The 20,556-nt window shown below is 42.6% G+C and overlaps 1 protein-coding gene and 1 pseudogene across 11 annotated transcripts in view; both read left to right on the top strand.

Moving 5' to 3' along the window:
- The window catches only part of BTRC (beta-transducin repeat containing E3 ubiquitin protein ligase), a 176,990-nt gene that overhangs the window by 131,615 nt on the left and 24,819 nt on the right, over positions 1-20,556 (top strand). For 9 of the 10 annotated variants that reach the window (XM_084773757.1, XM_084773756.1, XM_084773751.1 and 6 more), the window contains 2 exons: positions 13,650-13,881; positions 18,819-19,005. In XM_084773757.1, coding sequence (XP_084629883.1) covers positions 13,650-13,881; positions 18,819-19,005 — 419 coding nt within the window. The remainder of the gene's footprint in view (positions 1-13,649; positions 13,882-18,818; positions 19,006-20,556) is intronic. The other variant, XM_084773750.1, reaches the window with a different exon arrangement.
- LOC311592895 (large ribosomal subunit protein eL34-like) lies at positions 8,046-8,388 on the top strand (annotated as a pseudogene). Its single transcript has one exon. The product of its transcript is annotated as a large ribosomal subunit protein eL34-like (transcript).

Here is a 20,556-nt window from a genome sequence, read left to right as displayed (position 1 = left end):
TTACTCTGCCGGAGACATTGAATACCAGTATTCAAAACAAATAGTTCTTCATCTCTCCCTCCTGATGTTTGTTGTTTATTGTGTGGGAGAGGAATTGTTTGTCCATCGAATGTACTTCCTCTCTCGGAACAGGAGTTGGTTATGCTAGATCATTGTACACGTGATTGGACCCATTTTTTCTCCTCATTTGCTTTTATCTCTCTGTCTCCATTTGATCTCTCCCCAAACTGATTTCCCTATTTTCCCTGTTTATCATTTCTCTCTCCCTACTCCTCATGGCTCCTCTCTACCATTCTCTGGTCTCTCACATGTGCACACCTGCCCGTGCCTTCCAGTGACTTGTCACCCCCAACACACACACACACACACACACACACACACCAGTTCTACAGTCCTTTCTCAGCTCTCTCCCTTCGTGCTGCTTCCCTTCTCATTTTCCTCCTCCTTCCCCTCCCCTTCCTGTCATCCACTTCCCTTTTCCCCTCTTCCTTCCCACAGTCACATGACCTATCCTTGTATATATTCCAAGGCCAGATCTAAGGTTGAACTTGTAAGGGTTCAACAAGGGCAGTGCATTTTGCTTGTTCATGTTAGTTTGTTGCTAAGGAGAAAGCATCCTAGATTTCAAAAAACACCCTCCCTTCCTCACTCACTTATATCAAATAATTGACTAACAACTTTCTTACTTTTTAAAAAGATATGTATTGTGTTTTGCTTACATGTACATCTGTGCACCATGTGCTTGCATGCTGGTGCCTGCAGAAGTCAGAAGAGAACATCAGAAGCCCTGGAACTGAAATTATGTTGGTTGTAAAACCTCTATGTGGTGATGGGAACCAAACCCAGGTCTTCTGCAAGAGCAGCAAGTGCTGCTACCTGCTGAGCCGTTGCTGCAGCTCCTAATGTAGACACTGAAATGTAAACATTGTGTACTGATAGTGAAAATCCTGGGCTTTTAAAAACTCTGTGTGCAGGTGCACATGGGTATGCTCATCCTCTAGAGGTCTTGAGGTGTAATCCTCAAGAATGACACCCAGGTCTCTCGTTGGTTTGGATTTAGCCAATTGGCTAGGCCATCTGGCCAAGGAGCTTCAGGAATTTTCCTTTTTCTGCACACTCCCTCCACCCACAGTGGTTGGGACGACAAGCATCCATGATGCCTGGCTTTTGGTTGTTTGTTTGGTGAGTTCTGAAGTTTGAATCCAGGTCCTTATGTTTACACAGCAAGCACTTTAGCCACTGAGCCATCTGTTCATCCCCTTTATTCCCACATAGATTATTTAGTGAAAGTGAAAACATAACAGAATGATTAGATTTGATCCTCTAGCAACTAGGAATTTTGCTTGCTATTCTAATGTTTGGTTTTCTGGAGCCTGTCAACTTTCAAAATGGTGGGCTTTTGGATTGCAGCATTAAGCCTTCAGTGTATTGGTCTGTTGTAGCACATAATTGGGAGCTAAATACAATTGCAAACATGAGGATTAACCTCTATAAGTCCTTTGAGACCTTTCCTGATTATCTCCTTCCCAAATTTAGTTCATACTGTTCCCTTTACTGCTTCTGTGTTACGAGTGGCCTTGACAATTTATATGCAGGTGTCCTTTCATCCCTGTTATTAGGGGGCAGGAACGGACGTTAGTGAGTGGTAATTCTGTTGTTTGTTTGCTTGATTTTTGGTTATTTTTTTTCAAATAAGAGTCTGACTCTTAGCACAGGCTGGCCTCAGACTTGCAGTGATTGTCCAGTCTTTGCCTCTCTAGTGCTGGGATTACAGGCCTGAGCCACCACACCCAGTTAGTGTTCCTTGACTACTCCTCGTAGTTAGCCTTTGCCTGTTGTCCTTACTAATGCTGGCTGTAAAAACTGTGACTTCTGCTGTGTACCAGCCCTGCCTCAGTCGAACACTAAACTCCCAAGCTCATGCTCAGATTCACTCTAATGTTCATCTAAAGGGTCTTCCTGGGCTGGCTTAGCCTTGGTGTGGAAGGTGAATGTAAGACTGGATGGGAGGCGCAGGCAGCTGTTCCCTAGCTACCCCTCACTCAGAGTCCCCGAGAGTAGCTGGTGGAGTTGGGGGTGCTTTTCTAGCTGCAGGGGTTTTTGAAGAGATGGAGAGATTCTGTGGTTAATTGAATTCTCCAGGCATGGACCCATGGTCATCGAAAACATGTGAGTGAGTAAAATCCCTGTGCTTTGCTCCTATGGCTCCTATGGTGTTCAGAAGGCCAGAATTATTTTTAAGAGGATTGATTATTCTGCCTGTTTATGCTGCTTGAGCATTTTATATGATAAACATGACATTTACACAATCTATTAGGTCCCTCATCTATTTGGCCTTATCTCTCTCTCTCTCTTTTTTTTTTTCCTTCCCTCACTTCCCCAAGTCTGCAACACTTGTGCTGTTTTCCCATCTCATGAGCAAAGTTTTAACAGTACGCAGAAAGTTAACTGCCTGGAGTCTTTTAAATATAAGTAACACGCAACCAGTAATAAGCTGTCGGTTGTTTTTTTGCTGCCTGCAAAGAAACATAAACACAGCGCTCATTTCTGGCAGGTTTTTACTGTCAGAGTTTCTCCTATTATATTTATCTTACAATTTGCCAGGGGGTGAAGTTATTAAGTTTTAGCAGCAGCCATCGATCAAGTTCACAAGTTAACACGATAAAGGCTCTGTGCCGCTCCGATCCGGGGAAATGATGATCCTCACTCGGTAATTAACTAAATGAGAAAGTTAAATCTTACTTGAGAGCTGGGAGAGATGAAAGAGAGGTGTTTGTCAGTTTCTCAGTGGAAATTAGAAGCAGTTTTCTGCAATTCCCTAAGCTGCTGCTCTGTCATATTTTACATAAGCACTGGGAAAACGTCTTGTAATTAGTGCTGTCATGGAGGATTTTTTTTTTGCTGAAGGATGTTGGAATAATTCATTAGATTATCAAGAAAGGCTTGTGTCCTGAAATGATTAGCACAGTGAAATTTAAACCATTAACGATAACAAGTTTAGAGCTTGCTGCAGTGCAGAGGCACCCGGGGTATGTCTGTGCCTATTTCAATCATTTCTTATAATTAAACATTATGTCCTTTTTCCCCCTCACTAGGACCCATCCAAAAATCCTTTTAAGGTGGCACTGTCTACATCAGTGGGTTTACCAGCCTTGGAGGTGTGTGTCGGTAGTAGCTGTAATAATGATACAGCAGTAAATGAAGCTGCAGTGAGTTCTTTGGTTTAGAACAAAAGAACCTTGTCACCCTGGAAGCTACAAAGTCTTATGCCAGAGCCCACCAAAGAAGCAAGAGTCAAGTTTTAAATCTGAAAATATTAAATGGCTGTCTTGTTCCTTTAACTACAGTGAAAACCAGGAAAGCATCAAAATGGCTTTGCTTTGACTTGGGTGAATGTTATGTATGGCCTTTCCTATCATCAGTAAATAGAAGATTGGCAAATGTCTAGACTTTAAATAATCATATATACTGAGACACTGTGAGTTCATTTCCTTGTGAGTTTTATTTAAAAGTGTTAGAATGATCTCAAGCTTTGTCTTGCTGGTTATTAGAAATCAGTCAGATTCATAACGTGAACTTCCTCTCTGCTGACAAATCTGCCCCTTCCTGTCTTCCACATTCACTAATCAGATCTGACATATTTATGAGTTCACCTAATATGTAATCGTATTTAGTAGAAGCTGTTAAAATATTAATACCCTAACCCCACTGAGCGATGCGATGTTTACTTCTGTGGGGCTGCGTGCCCCATTCTGTACACTCAGCTGTCTGCTGTCATGCGGACTCCCGTTCCCAACCCCATAAAAGAGAAAGGATTATATTTTGGTCACTGAAAATCGTTAAGTCTTTTTAAGAATGTTGAAAGGTGTGGCCCTACTCTGGTTGGTTGGTTTTTTTGTTTGTTTGTTTTTTTGTTGTTGTTTTTTGTTTGTTTGTTTGTGACAGGGTTTCTCTGTGTAGCCTTGCTTGTCCTGGACTCACTTTGTAGACCAGCCTAGCCCCGAACTCACAGCGATCCGCCTGTCTGTGCCTCCCAGAGTGCTGGGATTCGAGGCGTGCTCCGCTGAGCTGGTGTTCCTACTTTTGAGCATTTGTTACCTTTTCTCTACTGTTTAATTTGTGCCCAGCCACTTCCAGTTTCTCATGACTTCCCTTCTAGAAACTTGCCCTAATGCTTGGGCTCCTTTCTCTTGCTCCCCATCCATCCCGCTGGGGCTCCAGAGCTGCTTTGAGCCCCTGTTCCACTGTCTCCCTTCCTAAGAGTGCTCACTTGTTCCTGTCTCTGCAGCCTAATCAAGATGTAGACAGTTCCATTTCCTCCCAATTCAACCAAGACAACACTGACTTTTTTCTAAAAGGTGCTTTAGGAGAAAGCAAGTGAGAGACATTAGTAGAGAAAAATCATTGTTTTTAGATTTTTATTTAACAAAAACCTGGCAGTAGCCTGTAGAGACCATAGTGTGGGCCTCCAAAAAGCTTTTGCCCTTTCTCCCTATAATGCTGACAAGGCAGACGTGGTACTACTGCATGCCTGTATTCCCAGTACTCTGGCAGCTAAGGCAAGAGGATCACAAGTTTAAGTCCAGCTTGGGCTATATAACAAAAGCACAAAAACAAAGCAAATAAGGCACTCCTAGCACTCAGGAGGCAGAGGCAGGCAGATCACCTTGAGTTCGAGGCCAGCCTGGTCTACAAAATGAGTCTAGGACAGCCAAGGCTACACAGAGAGACCTTGTCTCAAAAAACAAAAACGAAACAAAAAGCCTGCAAGTTTCTATTTGTTTCTCCTGGCCAGAGGAGCAAAAACTCTGTAACCCTGGTTCCAATTCCATCCAGGGTAATGTATAAGTTCTTCCTTCAGGGAAGAAATAAATGACTGATATATTCACAGTACTGTGTGTGGCTTGTAGTGGTGGCACATTCCTTTAATTCAGACATTTGAGAGGCAGAGGCAAGTGGATCTCTGTGAACTCAAGGCCAGCCTGGTCTACATATTGAGTTCCAGGCTAGCCAGAGCTGCATAGACTCTCTCTCTCTTGAGGGAGGGAGGGAGGGAGGGAGGAATAAACTTCTTTCCTTTTCCTTTTCCCCTCACCTCCTTTTTCTCCCTCTCCTCTTCCTGCTTCTGTTTCTACTTCCTAAGTGCTGTGATTACAGTTCCTGGCCATCACACCCACCCTTCAGACTGGAGACCTCCATTTGTTCTTTGCTCTTTCTCTCTGTGAGAATAATACACTTTCTCAACACTTCCTAGACAGCCCCTTCCAACCCTAACAATAATCACCTCTTGCTTGGATTGTTGGGCTTCCTTCCCTCTCACGTCACCTGATCTAATCTCTAGACTGGAGCTTTGTATTTCCAAGGGACATCAGATGGCATCATCCATGTTTGACTACTTCAGAACCACCCCACACTCTCCTTTAAACTTGAATGGATAGCCAGACTCTTTCCCATGACCCAGAGGCCCTTGTGCCAGGCTACCTCGTTTGTCACCACTTTACCCTTGGTTGGTAACTCTGCTCCTGCCTTGGAGGGCCTTTCACTCTCCACATCTAGCTTTGCAACTATCCCCCCCCCCCCTCCTTTTGTTTTAAGATTTTCCTTTAGGTCCAGGAAGGTGTAGTCTTATGCAAATCTCAGTTAGATGCCATCTCCTGCAGTGACTTTCTTACCTCCCTGGCCACTCAACTGCTGTGCCTTGTTCTTACTTTTCTAAATAACCCATAGCAGTTTCTGAGGTTAGTATGTGTCTTTTGTTCTATCCCCGCTTTTTCCCAGGTAAGGCAGTGTGTGCCCCGTGCCTGCCCTTCACAGAGTGGTGCTTGACAGCATTCGGGCTCCAGCCTTAATCAGATGCTTGTTGTCTCCTCGGAGGTTCTAATCCCAGCACAGCTTTTGCTTACTTCGTTCTCAACTCAGTGCACTATCTGAATCCTGAGTTCCCTCCACACAGCGCGTCCCGTGCCAGACAGAATCCTCAGCTGACTGTCATCATTTGCATCTCACTAGTCACCCAGTCTCTTCATTTGTTCTTGTTCACAATCCTTAATGGTGTCTTTGTCTAAAACACTCTTTCTCTACTTACCCTGCTCTCCCTGTTGTTTGGCTACAGCAGGGCTTGCATGGAAACTGGAAATGTGTCATTTCAGAGTCCTGTTCTGCCAGTCCATTATGTTATTTTTAAACTCATACATGATACAGTTAGTAAAGTCAACATGTGTCATGTTATTGGCTAGGCCAGTTGATGTCTGAAAGAGTATATTTTCTCTTCCTGGCCCAGGCAGCAGCTGCAGTGAAATTCATGGTTATTTTTGAAAGTGTGTTTTCAGAGGTACGGCCCTTAGCCTTGTAGGCCTAAACTGGAAGACAGTACCACAAACACTTAACTCCTTTCATTTTGTGTGCTTGTCACCTGACAGCATTGTTCGGACTTTGTTTGGAGACAGTTGTTCATTGCAAACAGAAAGGCAGAAGAGATGTGCAGGGCGACAGGAAGTTAGTGTTGTCATTAAGCTGAGGCTGTTTGTCAGCTTTCCTGGACATTTGAACAGGATGGTTGAGTCATCAGGCTTTTGTTGGGAAAGCTGAATCAATTCTACGGCCACCATAACCATTATCATCTCTCTCCCTTGTCGCTCCAATATACAACCTTCTGGTTGTTTTAATAATTGAACTTTTTCACTGTACCCTTGTGGATTTGTCAGAGTTTCTCAAATTGAAATTTTACTTCATTTACTTCAGACATTTGTAGACAAATCTGTATGGGAGAATGGTCTGAGAAGAGACTGAACAGCAAAGACCTTCAGGGTTCTTTGTAAGTGTAGTGTGTTTGTTACAAATAAAATTAATATCGTGGTGGCATTAAGTACTATGGGTCAATAAATTTTGTCAGTTGTATGCTGTATAACAAGATGAAGAAGATTTCCACGCCATAGTGAATCCCTCGTGCCTTTCCCTAGCTAGTTTCACTCCTACTCTCTACTCAAAGAAACCACTGATCTGTTTTTATAAATAAAATTTAGATTTGTTGTTCCTAGAGTGGCATGTAAGTGGACTCACGGCCTGTGTGCTCTCACTCTGGCTTCTGTAACGTGTGTTCTGGAATCCCGCCTTGTCATTCTGTGTCCTTCCCTCCCACTGTTACTAAGTGTTCCATTGTGTGCTTACGTTACAATTTATTGTTTATAATTCTTTTCTTGATGGACCTGTGTCTTACTACACCAAGGGATTATTATGAAAACAGAAACAATGAATAGTAATGTATAGAATTGTTTTGTGCTTGGGAGGTAAATATCTACATCATGGTAAAGTCTGTGTTTACCTCTGTAAAACACTATCTACTTGTTTTCCGAAGTAATTATATCATTCTGCACTACAGCTGTGATGTATGAGAGACCCGTTGTTCCACATTGTAGCCCATGTGTAATAATGTCGCATGCTGTAATTTACATTTCCATAATAACTTGAAATGTTGACATCTTGGTTTTGGTGGTGTATCCCATCTTTTGCTAGTTTGAAAAGACAAAAACAAAACAAAACAGGTATTTTCTTATTTAAGAAACAAATAGCATTATTCATTTCCTATCGAGTCCTATATATATTCTAAAGTCTTTTGTTTAAAAAAAAGATATCTATAGATATATTATATATATATACACACACATACATACACACACACACATACATAGCCGGGCCTGGTGGTGCACACCTTTAATCCTAGCACTTGAGAAATGCCAGATATTTCTCCCAGCTTCTTTATTTTGGGGGGGGGGGGTGTTTTTTGTTTCTTGTTTGTTTGTTTGTTTTTTGAGACAAGGTCTCTCTGTGTAGCCTGGCTGTCCTGGAGTCACTTTGTAGACCAGGCTGGCCTCAAACTCATATCGATCCGCCTGCCTCTGCCTCCCGAGTGCTGGGATTAAAGGCTGTGCCACCACGCCCGGCTCTCCCAGCTTCTTGATGGCATGACCCAGCAGGTAAAGGTGCTCGCTGCTAACCTTGAAAACCCAAATTAGCTCTTCCAGGAGCGGTGCTTAGCAGCACTCAGCATGGTCAAGGGTTTGGCATACCGTCACAGGCTCTCCTATAATACAGCTTCTAACAAAACTAGGCTGCCTTGAACCCCTGGCAACAGGATTGTTTGCCTACATACCAACAAGGTGGGGAAAACACCTAAATCCAAGTTGGTGTGTGCCCAGGCTGACTGCAAGGGGTTCTGTGCTGTGAGGCCCAAAGTCCTTATGAGATTGTCTAAGACGCACGTAGCGCCTGTGGTGGTTCCCTGTGTGCCAAGAGTGTCTGCAACAGGATCAAGAGGGCTTCCCTTATTGAGGAACAGAAAATCACTGTGAAAGTGTTGAAGGCACAGCACAGAGTCAGAAAGCAAAATAAATATGCAGCTTTTTAAAGTAATAAATGTCAAAGCTTGGACTACGGAAGAAAGAAAGAAACCGAATTCCATCTCCAAGACTCATGCAGTGGAAGGAAAGAACCAACTCTCCAAAGTTGTCCTCTGACTTCCATAAACACCATGCCAAATACATACACACATACATCATACACACACACACACACACACACACACACACATTTATTACATTACTTTCTTTTATTAAATTTGTTGCTTTTGCAACCTCTCTGAAATGTTTTCTTAGCCCAAGGGTACAAAACTACTTTTACACTTTCTTCTAGAAGTTTTACAGTTTATAATTTTAACTTGAACGAACAAATCCACGATCCACCTTAGTTGATCTTGTATGTGGTGTGTGGTAAGGAACAGTGGTCTTGTTTTCCAGTATGGATATTCAGTTGATTAACATCACTGCTTTAAAAAGCTGTCCCTGGGGCTAGAGAGATGGCTTGCAGTTAGGAGTACTTACTGCTCTTACAGAGGACCTGGCTTTAGTTCCCAGCTCCTACACCAGGGGTCTCACAACCATCTACACCACCAGTTCCAGGGGCTCTGCTACCACCTTCTGATCCCTGTGGATACCTGCAAGCATTTGGTGCAGATAAACTCTAGAACACACACATGCATAAAATAAAATATGTAGATCTTTTTTCTAATTTTTATTTATTTTCTCATACAATACAATCACGACCACACCTTCCCCTCCTTCCACTTCTCCCAGTCCCCCTCCACTTCACCTCCCCCCCAGATCCAATACCACAACCCCAGTCTCACCCCAGAAAAGAGCAAGCCCCCCAGTGATATCAACCAAGTATGACACAACAAGATAGAATAAGACCAATCACAAACCTTCACATCAAGGCTGGGTGAGGCAAGCTATTAGGAAGAAAAGGGTCCCAAAAGCAGGCAAAAGATTCAGAGATACCCCCATTCCATTCTCAATGTCGAGTCCTCCCAAAAAACCAAGCCAACAATCATAACATATATGCAGAGGATCTAGCCAGACCCATGCAGACTCCATGGTTGCTACCATAGAGACTGCATAGTTCAGTCTCTAAGCCCCCACATTTACATTAAAAAAAAAAGAATCCCACTGGGCATAGTGGCACACTATGTGGCGAACCTTAATCCCGGCTCTTAGGAGGCAGAGGCAGGCGGATCTCTTTGAGTTTGAGGCCAGCCTGGTCTACAGAGTGAGTACCAAGATAGCCAGTGCTGCATAATGAGATCCTGTTTCAAAATAAACAAATATTCCTTTTTAGTTTATAGGTATTATATATTTGTCAACTTTCTTTTTCTAAATGTTGTGTGGGGTGTTTTCGTTTTTACTTTTATGTTTTTTAATGCTGTGGTAAGTTACTTAAGTGAATGATTTTCAAAAATTATATTTTAGTTGGGTGTGGTGGCATACCATATAATCCCAACAGTCTTGAGGCTGAGGCAGAAGGATTGACAGATTTGACACTAGCCTCAGCTCCATAATTAGACCCTGTCCCAAAAGTGAAACGAAACCAGATATTTACTCTTAGGATGGCAAATGACTGCAAAGGGACACGCAGGGGGCTTGTGATTCTCTTGGTGACCTGTTCTGTGATCTGGGGTTGTCCTGGACATCTATAACAATACAGTGCACTTAATGCATAATATGCATATTATATTTACCACATCTAAACTCAGAAAGAAAGGTATGTTTCTAGAAGTAGGAGGGGAAGCCCAGCTCTCACTGTGTTGTCCCAAGCCAGTGTGGAGGAACTTGGTTCGATCATCAGCATGGGGAGGGGAGGGAAGGGCTGCCTCCCTATGTGTGATTCATAAGCAAGTTTGTCGTGGCTTTTTTTTTTTCCTCTCACAAAAATCCAGTGAAATGGTTCTTGTTCTTACTCCATTTTATAAATGAGGGAAACAGTTAGGGAAGCTAGTAAGTCTTCTAATTCCAGGGTCACAGCCTTAAGACAGTATAGAGTGGGGTGATGCTCAGGATTGATACCATCTGAAGTGATAGCAGGTCTCAGGTACCTGTGTGCTTCATAAGGAAATAAATAAGTTAGTGACAGGTGGTGACCACAAATTAGGAGCCTCCCTCCCCAGCAGTCGCCCAAAGCAGCAGGTAAATAAGCAGATGTTCACCTCACTGTTCTGTTTCCAAGAGCCCAATGTTTTAAGACCTGCTTAGGATTTGATCACTGAAAGCATAAGAAAGCCTTGACTGGAGCTTAGCTCCAACAGGAAGATTACCAGATCCCCTCAGTTCTTAGATGGCTGTGTCTGATAGCCCGACAGCTGCAGCAGCAAGCATGGCTCCCTGTGGTTGTGGGTATGCTGGTCTAGGCAAAGCAGAGACAGCCATTCCATCAATGTGATGACTATTTTTCTTGAACTGCACTTTAAGCAGAAGACTGGTCTAGCCCCCAACTCAGTTTTTTTAAGGGGGAGGGGGAGCCGCCTTGTTTGATTTGTTGGTTTTGTAAGGTGCAATCTCATTTCGTCCAGGTTGGCCTCCAACTTGCTATGTAAGTGTGGATAGCCTTAAATTTCTGCTCTTCCTGTACCATAGCAGCTGTGTTATATGTGGAACTCAGAGCATAGTCCATACTAAGCAAATGCTGTAATCGTTTCCACTCTGTGTGCGAACAGTGGTGTCAACGCTAGAAACCCCAGCTCTGTGCCATACTTGCTGCTTACAGGTATCACTCTTTCATGTGGATGGGTGCTCTCATGCCTGCCACTTTTGGAAATCTACTGACAACAGCTGCCAGTCGGGTGCCTGTAAAACGTGTGAGAAAATAAGACAGGCCCTGCCTTAATGCAGAAGTAGAGTATTGTATCCAAGTGAGGACGTGTTATGCCACACTCAGCATATGTAAGCATGATAAATTCTATAGTAACATGGGTCTCCATGCCTCATTAGGGTCACCTGAGGCAAATTCACCCATTGTCCATCAAATTACTGTGAAAGGTCTCCAGTTGTGCTCACTTGTGTCGTCCGCTATAAAAGTCACTCTCCTGAGAGTAGCTGTCAGCTGCTGTCTGAATCTTCTCCCACTGCTCTGCAACTTCAAGCTTGGGTGTGAGCCCCATCTCCTTTCTCCTGCCCACACCCAGGTCCAGTGAGATCTTCTCTGCCCTCAAAATACTAATTCTTTATCTCCACTTCCATAGCCACCACTACAGTTGCCCACTCCTGACTTCCTAGTGCACGCTCCATACAGTCAGGAGCATTGTGTGCGCGTCACTCTCATACCTGAGTGCTTGTCCCTTCGGCCTCTCATCCTCCATTTCTCTCTTCAGCATGGTGCCTCAGGCTCTAAGAGTGGGTGGAAGTTATCCGGCTTAGCGCATTGCATTGGATGTGACTCTTCACACCCCGTTAGCTGGAGTTCTCATGGGAGAGGGAAGGTGGGAGCTGACGAGGACACGTACATGTTAGTTGCCATCACCTAAACAGGCTCAGTGGCATGGCTCAGACTCCTTCTCCAGGGTTCTCTTTGCCTACTCATTTGGAGTCCTTGAGCATGCCAGACAGAATGCAGCCTCTGCTTTACAATTCCCACCACCTAGGTTACTCTTACCGTATATAACAGTTGTTCACCTGTCACCCCCATGAGGAGATCTGTATGGCCAAGTAGAGTTAAGTGTTTTGTTTTTTTTAAGTTGCTATATTATCATAGACATGGCAGGTTCCAACACACCTCTTTGTTAGTTCATGGTTCTAGAGCTGGGAAGTAGGTCCCAGCATGGCTGTGTCTTCGGTTCAGGGGTCACAAGGCTCAATTCAGTATGTTGACCAGCCACGTTCTTACCTGGGGAAGTGCTCACACCTTACTCTTGGTGGCAGGCCATTCCTTGTCATTACAGTAAAACTCAAGAGTCATGATTTCCTTGATGATTATCAGTGACAGTCCACCTTTCTCTTCTGCACCCATGTGGGGGGAAAAACAAAACTCTGAAGACCTCATATATTACTGAAAAAATGTATAATTTTTGTATATGGCCAGCTCTTAAATGTGCAGTCCTGCATGCTGGAATTACAAGTGTGCACTGCCATTTTCAATTTAGTAATTTCTTTTAAGATCAACTGATTATGTCCTTATTTTAAGCATAACAGCACCTACAGTAATGTTTGATCTAAGGGAAGGGATGTGTATAAAAGGATTCTTTTTTAAGACCAGGTCTGACTATGTACACCTGACAGGCCTGGAAATCACTATGAAGATCCACAAGGCCTGCACAACCTTTGATGGGGGTCTTCGTGGCACCATCTTAGAATTTTGCCTGCCATGATAACATACTCCCCCTCTCTGTCCTTTTTACAGTTTTATTTTTACGTTTATTTATGTTGTGTGTGTGCAAGTGCACACATATCTACAGAGTATGTGTGGAGGTCAGAGGACAAGTTGTAGGTGTCAGTTCACTTCTTCCACCATGTGGGCTCCAAGGCTTAGACTCAGGTCACTAGGCTTGATAGCAAGAGCGGTTAGCTGCTAAGTCATTTCTCCAGTTCTTTTCTATTATTTTATCCTGCTTTTCTCAGCATTACTATTTACATTATAAGTGATATGTGCCTCTTAAATTAGAGAATATATTCTTGATGATACTCTGCTATTTTGTTCATTATTGTATTCCTAGCATCTAGACAGTGTTAGATACATTGTAGACACTCAGTAAATACATATTAAGTGACAGTTACTAAAAAGGATAGCCTTTAATTTTTTGATAACTACAAAGATGGAATTTTTGGAATGGTAAAGGTTAACTTGAGCATATGAGTTATTAGGCTTTATCTGCAAAGATACTACAAGGTCTCTAAATAGTCATTGGTCTTTCTTTGCTTGGAAGACCTCTTATTTGACTATTAAGAAGTAAGTGTGAACAAGTAATTATCTAAATGTCTGATAACTGCTACATACAAGAAAGAACAAATTAACTTTTTTGCTTGCTAGTAATAAGTATGTACTTCTGGCTTTCAGTTTCTATCTGTGTATCGCCATAGATTAAGAATGTCTGTGAACTTTCAGAAATGGACGTTTGGTCTTCCCATAGTATACCTGATTTACCACCTTACCCTGGTTTTTTAAGGCTTTCAACATAATTATGGTTCACAAATACTCAATTACAGTACATCTAACAAGAATAACTCAGTTGTAAAGATACAAGGTAGCGTGCCAGACCAGAAAATTAGACTATTTCCCTCATTTTCAGTGCTTACTGTTAAATGTTTCTTTTAATCCCTCCCTTCCTATAGACAAAACTTGCCAATGGCACTTCCAGTATGATTGTGCCCAAGCAGCGGAAACTCTCAGCAAGCTATGAGAAGGAAAAGGAGCTGTGTGTCAAGTATTTTGAGCAGTGGTCAGAGTCTGATCAAGTGGAATTTGTAGAGCACCTTATATCCCAAATGTGTCATTACCAGCATGGGCACATCAACTCCTATCTAAAGCCTATGCTGCAGAGGGATTTCATAACTGCTCTGCCAGGTATGTGTGTGTCCTTGTAAAGTCCTAGTTAATTTGCTATATCAGTAATGGAACTGGATCTTCAGCCTTACTCTCCCCTAACCCCCGCTCCTCCTACATATAACCCCTGTAACCCCAAGGTAGCCTCAGAATCACTGTGAAGCTAAGACGTGCCTCAAGCTCAGCAGTCCTTCTGCCTTGGCACTGAAAGTGCTGGGACTACAAAGGTAAACACTCTTGGCTACATTTCTCTTTTTAAAAATTTTGTTTGGGGCCAGGCATGGTAGCACACGCCTTTAATCCCAACACTTGGGAGGCAGAAGCAGGTGGATCGCTGTGAATTTGAGGCCACCCTGGTCTGCAAAGCAACTCCAGGACAGCCAAGGCTAACACAGAGAAACCCTGTCTCAAATAAATAAACAAACAAACAAACAAATAAATAAATATTTTTAAGTAGAATTTGTTTGGGAGCTGGAGAGATGGCTCAGTAGTTAAGAGTACTGGCTGTTCTTCCAGAGGACCTGAACTCAGTTCTCAGCACCCACATGGTAGCTCACAACTGTCTGTAACTCCGGTTTCAGGAGAACCAACATTCCACACAGACATACATGCAGGCAAAACACCAACAACACAAAATAAATAAATTTTTAAAAATCTCCTTTGGTTTGATAGTTATACACCAAGTCTCTAATTACACCTTCAACAAAATAAAAGAAAAACCAAAGTGCAATATTAAATTCCATTTTACAGGGAGGGCATAGTGGCACACACCTTTAATCTGAGCACTTGGGAGGCAGGCAGGCAGAGATCTCTATGAGTTCCCGGCCAGCCTCTTCTACAAATTGAGTCCAAGACAGCCAAGAGAAACCTTGTATACAGAGAAACCCTGTCTCAAAAAACCAAACCGAACAAACAAAAAACATTTTACTTTGTTTCCTTGTTTTAAGTCCTTCTGCTCAGCCTTTTTTTTTTTTTTTTTTTTTTTTTTGTCTAACCTATCTGCAGTTCCAATAGCCTATCTGCAGTTCCAAATTGTTTTTCCCCTTAGGTGTTACCTGATTTGAGGCATGACTTTTATAATATGTTTTACTTTCAATTTCTTTCATGTACTTGGATTTGTTTGGGAATTTTAGCAACAAAAATGTATGTTTATTTATTTGTTTGAGACAGAGTATCTCTGCCTAGCTCAGGCTGGCTAAAAAACCACGGCCCCCTGCATCAGCTTCTACTACCACCCATAACAAAATACTTAAATAGTAGGAATTAGTTTAAAAAACATTTCTTAGTATTTTAGAAAGGATATCTCAATCTTTGATGCCTGTGTGTCACACATGCACACATGCCTACATGAAAGACACTTGAAAGGATACTATGGTTTTTCTGCGGATCATACTGGGGTCTTGTTTGTAGGGGGCAGAGCACACTGCTACCGGTGTGCATCCCCAATCCCTGGAGGAGGGAAGTTTGTGTAGACATGAAGTGAACCCTGAATCTTGTGCAAACTAGGTAAATACTCTATCATTAAGTAACATCTCCAGAGCATCTGCCCCCTCCCCCCTCTTTCGTGGTGAACCCTGCAAAGCACATGAAATAGGAGGTTGTTGTATGGGCCTCACATTCCTAGGGCTAACTAAGTTGTCAGGGCTTGTTTGGGGATATTTTCCTGTTTTGACTGGTTTTGATGGTTCTATGAAATTTAGGAAATGCAAATATATATGGACTGAAAAGAAAGTATTTGCCATGCTAGCTGAGGGCATGAGTTTGATCCCCTAGGTCCACATAAAAAAGCTGAAGAGGGGGTGCATGATTTGCAGTCCCATCCCTGGGGAGGGTTATGTAGACAGTTCCCTGGGGAGGATTATGTAGACAGTTCCCTGGGGAGGGTTATGTGGACAGTTCCCTGGGGAGGGTTATGTAGACAGTTCCCTGGGGAGGGTTATGTAGACAGTTCCCTGGGGAGGGTTATGTAGACAGTTCCCTGGGGCCCACTGGCTTCCATTCACACATATGTAAACACACATACACACAAAATATAAAATACTAAATTACAGTTGCCCGGAACTCTACCACGCAGAGAGCTCTTTGTTTTTCTTATAAAGTTCTGATTATGTGTTTATTTCCCAATAGATCTGGAGTCTGTTTTTTAAAACTTTGTTTATATTTTTGTTTTTTGAGGCAGGGTTTCTCTGTCTGGCCTTGGCTGTCCTAGACCAGGCAGGCCTCGAACTCACAGCAATCCACCTGCCTCTTCTTCCCTGAGTGCTGGGATTAATAGTGTGCACCACCACACCTGGCTTGAAACTTTTAAACAATATATTCCTCCAGTATATTTTTATTAAATATGTTAAGACATATTTTCCTAAGTGTGTGTTCTTTTTAAAGATTTTAGTTCCTATGGTACTTTTTGCAGTGGTGAACACATTGTTTACCCCCTTCATTAATTTTTCTTCCTTGTAAGTTAAACCATGATGGGCATTTTTATGTATTAATCTTACAGACAGCCTCAGAAGAAAAACACCCAAAGTAGAACTGCTGTATTAAGGAGTATGGGAAGAAGTCTCAGCGTGGCATGATTTGTTGGTTGGTTGGTTGGTTTTGTTGGTTGTTTTATGGGTGCTTTGGTTTTGCTGTTGTACAAGCACTCTGCCACTGCCCTCAGCTGCGGCCCTGAAGCATGGGCTGTTTGGAGGCTTTCCTCTCCTCCTGTTGAGGTAGGCTCTTGCTGTGTAACATAGCTGGCCCTAGACTGCCAGCATCCCTCCTGCCTCATCCCCCAGGGACTGCAACTGTGCACCTCCACAACCAGTGTCACTTTGAAAGGGCGTTGGGACATGCTGACAGGCTCCCCTCTAAGAATATGCACTAGCTGATAGCCACTTCAGAACTGTGTCCACTGCCTTTCCTCATCCTTGCCAGCTATTTCTTAAAATTTTTGTTTTTCTAAAATTAAAATTATCTTTTAAAATTAAATGTTTATTTGCATGTACTGAATAACCACTTTAAAAACTGAATTGTGCCGACGTACTGGGCACGCCTTTAATCCCAGCACTCAGGAGGCAGAGGCAGGCAGATCGCTGTGAGTTCAAAGCCAGCCTGGTCTACAAAGTGAGTCCTGGACAACGAAGGATACACAAAGAAACCCTGTTGGGGCGGGAGACCTGAATTGTACCTGTATTCGTTGCTAAATAAAATAGATTTTTGCTCCCTTGTAACATACTGGATTTTTTTTTCTAGCCATAGGCAAGCAGTTTTCTTTGTCTAAACTTATTGTTGTTTTCTTCCAGTCATTGAGACCTGCTACTGTCTCAATCTTAGACACTAAGAATTGAACCGAGGTTGATTGGACCAGTGTATTTTGCCTAATACTGATCCCTAGTGCATATCTGCTGACCAGGCTATGTGGTATTAAATCATGTCCAATGCTTAACAGCCATTTAAATTTCTAAACCTACACCATCTGGCTGCATTTAGTAAACCAAACTACTTCAAAAATTGCCTATAATCCATTAATGTAATGGTTTTGTTAGGAGTGCTAGGTGAAATTACTTCCGGCGACTTATTACTGGTACATTGTAAAGATCAGGAGCAATTTGATGGCAGCCATTAAAAATGTAAGAATGCCTTTTGGAAACTTCAGGTGTTGTAGAAAGTTTAAATATAAAAGATTTAGGAAACACATCATCATTGTATTTTGTATAAAGAACTGTTTATTATCGTTAATTGGCTTATAGTCATATTCCTTTAATAAGAGTTAGGTGATGGATGCCTCCATCTGCTTATGCTTAAATATGAACATGTGATGCCAGCCAAACAAGATCCATTTAAAGCTTCCTTTCCCAAGTCTGCTGGAAAATGTGACAGATATCCGTACAATTTTTATAATTAGAATAATGTTTAATAAGCATATTTGGATTGTTGCTAATGGCATCCAAGTGTGTCTCCATATGATTCAGGGGAAATACACAAAGTAAAATGCATGTTGTTGGTCCTTTTCAGTTCATGCCTGCAGAAGACAGACTGAATGAATCCATCCCAACTTTTGAGCCTCCAGAAAACCTCAAAGATGACTAATTTTAAAGGGTTTTCTCTGACCTGTGAACTTAGAACAGCAATGGCAGACCTGCCGTTAGGGTGGCCACCCTGTTTGACAGGCTCTTTTCCACTGAGGCTCTGATGCTTATTTGGTAGTAGAGAGCTTTAACTGGGGGGCATATTGCTTTGCATCACACAGGATCCACTTGCTGTGTTTTCCTTTGAAATGCTACCTTTGTTATTTATTGGTAAGATTTTTTTTTTCATTTTTGGTCAACTGTCACTTAGGTTTTACAGCAGTAAAATAGTTTTGTTTTAACACGTGCAACCAAACTCATCTTTGAACCCTAATATCCCTGTGTGTCTCTCCTCGCAGGATGTGTCTGCACCATGTGTTTACTTCTCTACTGTCTGCATGCTCACACTCTATATCCCAGAACGGCCTGGCTTGCCGCCTCTCCCCCGTACATTTAAAGGATATTTCTTTCATTGAATAGCTTTGTAACTGCAGCAGTAATAGAACAGAATGAGAAATGGACCTAATATCAGGATTTCGGGGGGTCTGAATCACTGAGTTTGAGATGCCATCCGTAGAACATCCCCTAGTGTGGAAATCCATATAGATAGATGTGAACTGTTTTCTGGACTCCTTTTTATTTTTAATGTCTTGGGGGGTTTGCTGGTTGTTAGCTTTAACTTCCTTATCTAACAGGAGATGGAAAATACTGTTCATTTCTGCAACCTTATGGAAAAATCGTTGACACTCACTTTACCCAAGTCTCTGTCTGAGAAAGAGGCTGACCCACACTAGGGAAGTGGTGTGCCTTCATCTCACAGCATGTGCTGCACTTTTAGAGGGCTTTCTGTGAAAAAATTGCTCAGCACTCCGCTCTGTTCTTTTTCTGTGCTTCCTCCCCTCACCGAAGCACGGGGTCTGGACCATATTGCTGAGAGCATTCTGTCATACTTGGACGCCAAATCACTGTGCGCTGCTGAGCTTGTATGCAAGGAGTGGTACCGCGTGACGTCGGACGGCATGCTGTGGAAGAAGCTCATCGAGAGGATGGTCAGGACAGACTCTCTGTGGCGAGGCCTGGCAGAGCGCAGAGGGTGGTGAGCCTTTAACCTTCCTCCTACCGCAGCATCCCCAGTCCTGGCCGCTGAACACTTGGGAGTGCTGGTAGCCAGTGAGGCTACTTCATCATTTGTAGTCATTGTGCCGATTGATAGCTAAAAATATAAGAGAATTGTTGTGTGTACTCACTAAGTTTCCGTCTGACCAGTCAGTCATATGATGGCATATTTTGCAAAAGAAAAGCTGACCACCCTCCTAATTCAAGCATTCTGTTTTCTGGACAGAAATTGGAATTTTGCAAAAAGGCTGAGGGGTAATTTTTACGGCAGGAAGGATAGCTTTGAGTCAGGTAGAAATATCTGCTCTTGTTTCCTCCTCTTCTGGGGCAATGTTCTTTACAAGGCTTTGTTTAGTCCCCACTTCTAATGCCTTTGTAATCAAAAATTAATTTTTAAGCCCAAGTAGAATAAAACTATAGCTACCAGAAATAATGAATGAAAAGTGGAATTAGTATCAATCATTGTTTCATCTTAAAACTTGTATGTTTCTTTAGATTTGCGTGTTTAATTATGAATTCCCGAAGGCCTTATGTAGTCAGCCGGCCTAAAAGACTTCACCAGTGGTATTCCCCCAAACACAGTGGCATTATTTCATTAAAACTTCTTGAAGATACTTTTCTTTATAGATTTTTGCCTCAGAGTGTGTCTCTAGACTGTCACTATAAGCAAGTCAGTTATGAATAATTCATTAAGTAAGTTATTAAGTATATTTGGTAAAAATGATAATAGGCAAGTATGTGCCCAATGATTGCCTTCAATATTAACTTTTTTGAGGGGGAGGGATCTGATTGTGTCTGGAGTCACATACAAATAGTTAAGAGTGCTCAAGGAGAGCCCGCCTTGGTGCTGTGGGGCCTGCTTTGCTAAGCAGAGGAAGGAGGCTAGCATGAGTGAGGCCCACCCTAACTCTATAGCATGACCCTGTCTCAAGCAAAAAAGTAGTCGGCTGCAGGTGCCTGCATTGTAAATACAAGGCTTTAGGTTGAGCCCTCAACACTGTAAGCAAAAACAAATCTTCATTTAGCTAGGTGGGCATGGTGGTCCATCCCTGTAATCCCAGCAAGTAAGGCAACTGAGGCAGGAAAGAGAGAGAACTAAATACTCACAGTCAGCCTTCCTTCAGATTTTCATAAAGTTATGCTTGGCTCTCTCGCTTTTGCATCCTTGAAACTCATGGACTCGTGAACATGTTGACCCGAGTATTCTGGCAGGCGCTTCAGAAGCCTCTGTCGTGTGAGCTGTGAGGAAGACTTACACACCTGTACCCGCCACCCCAGGCCAGGGATCCAAGCGCTAGCAGTGTTCTTGCCAGACAACTGTAACCTGGGACTTAGTCTTTTTTCTTTCAGATGTTTTTCTTCTCCTTTCTATGTGGGAAATTAGAAACTGCCTTTGCTTACTTTACTGCTTTTGTACTCTGGTAGCTACCGAGTATGGCATTCAGGACCCACCCATCATTTGCTGAGTCCAAGACCAGCTTTAGAAATGAAGCTCACAGCTGGGCACTTAGGGGAAATTTTAGGGTGTCTG

This window comes from Acomys minous (genome assembly GCF_964271855.1).
Source record: "Acomys minous genome assembly, chromosome: 2".
In the NCBI taxonomy this organism is placed as follows: Eukaryota; Metazoa; Chordata; class Mammalia; order Rodentia; family Muridae; genus Acomys; species Acomys minous.
Note: the sequence above shows the minus strand (reverse complement) of the source record. Positions and strands in the feature narration are given on the sequence as shown.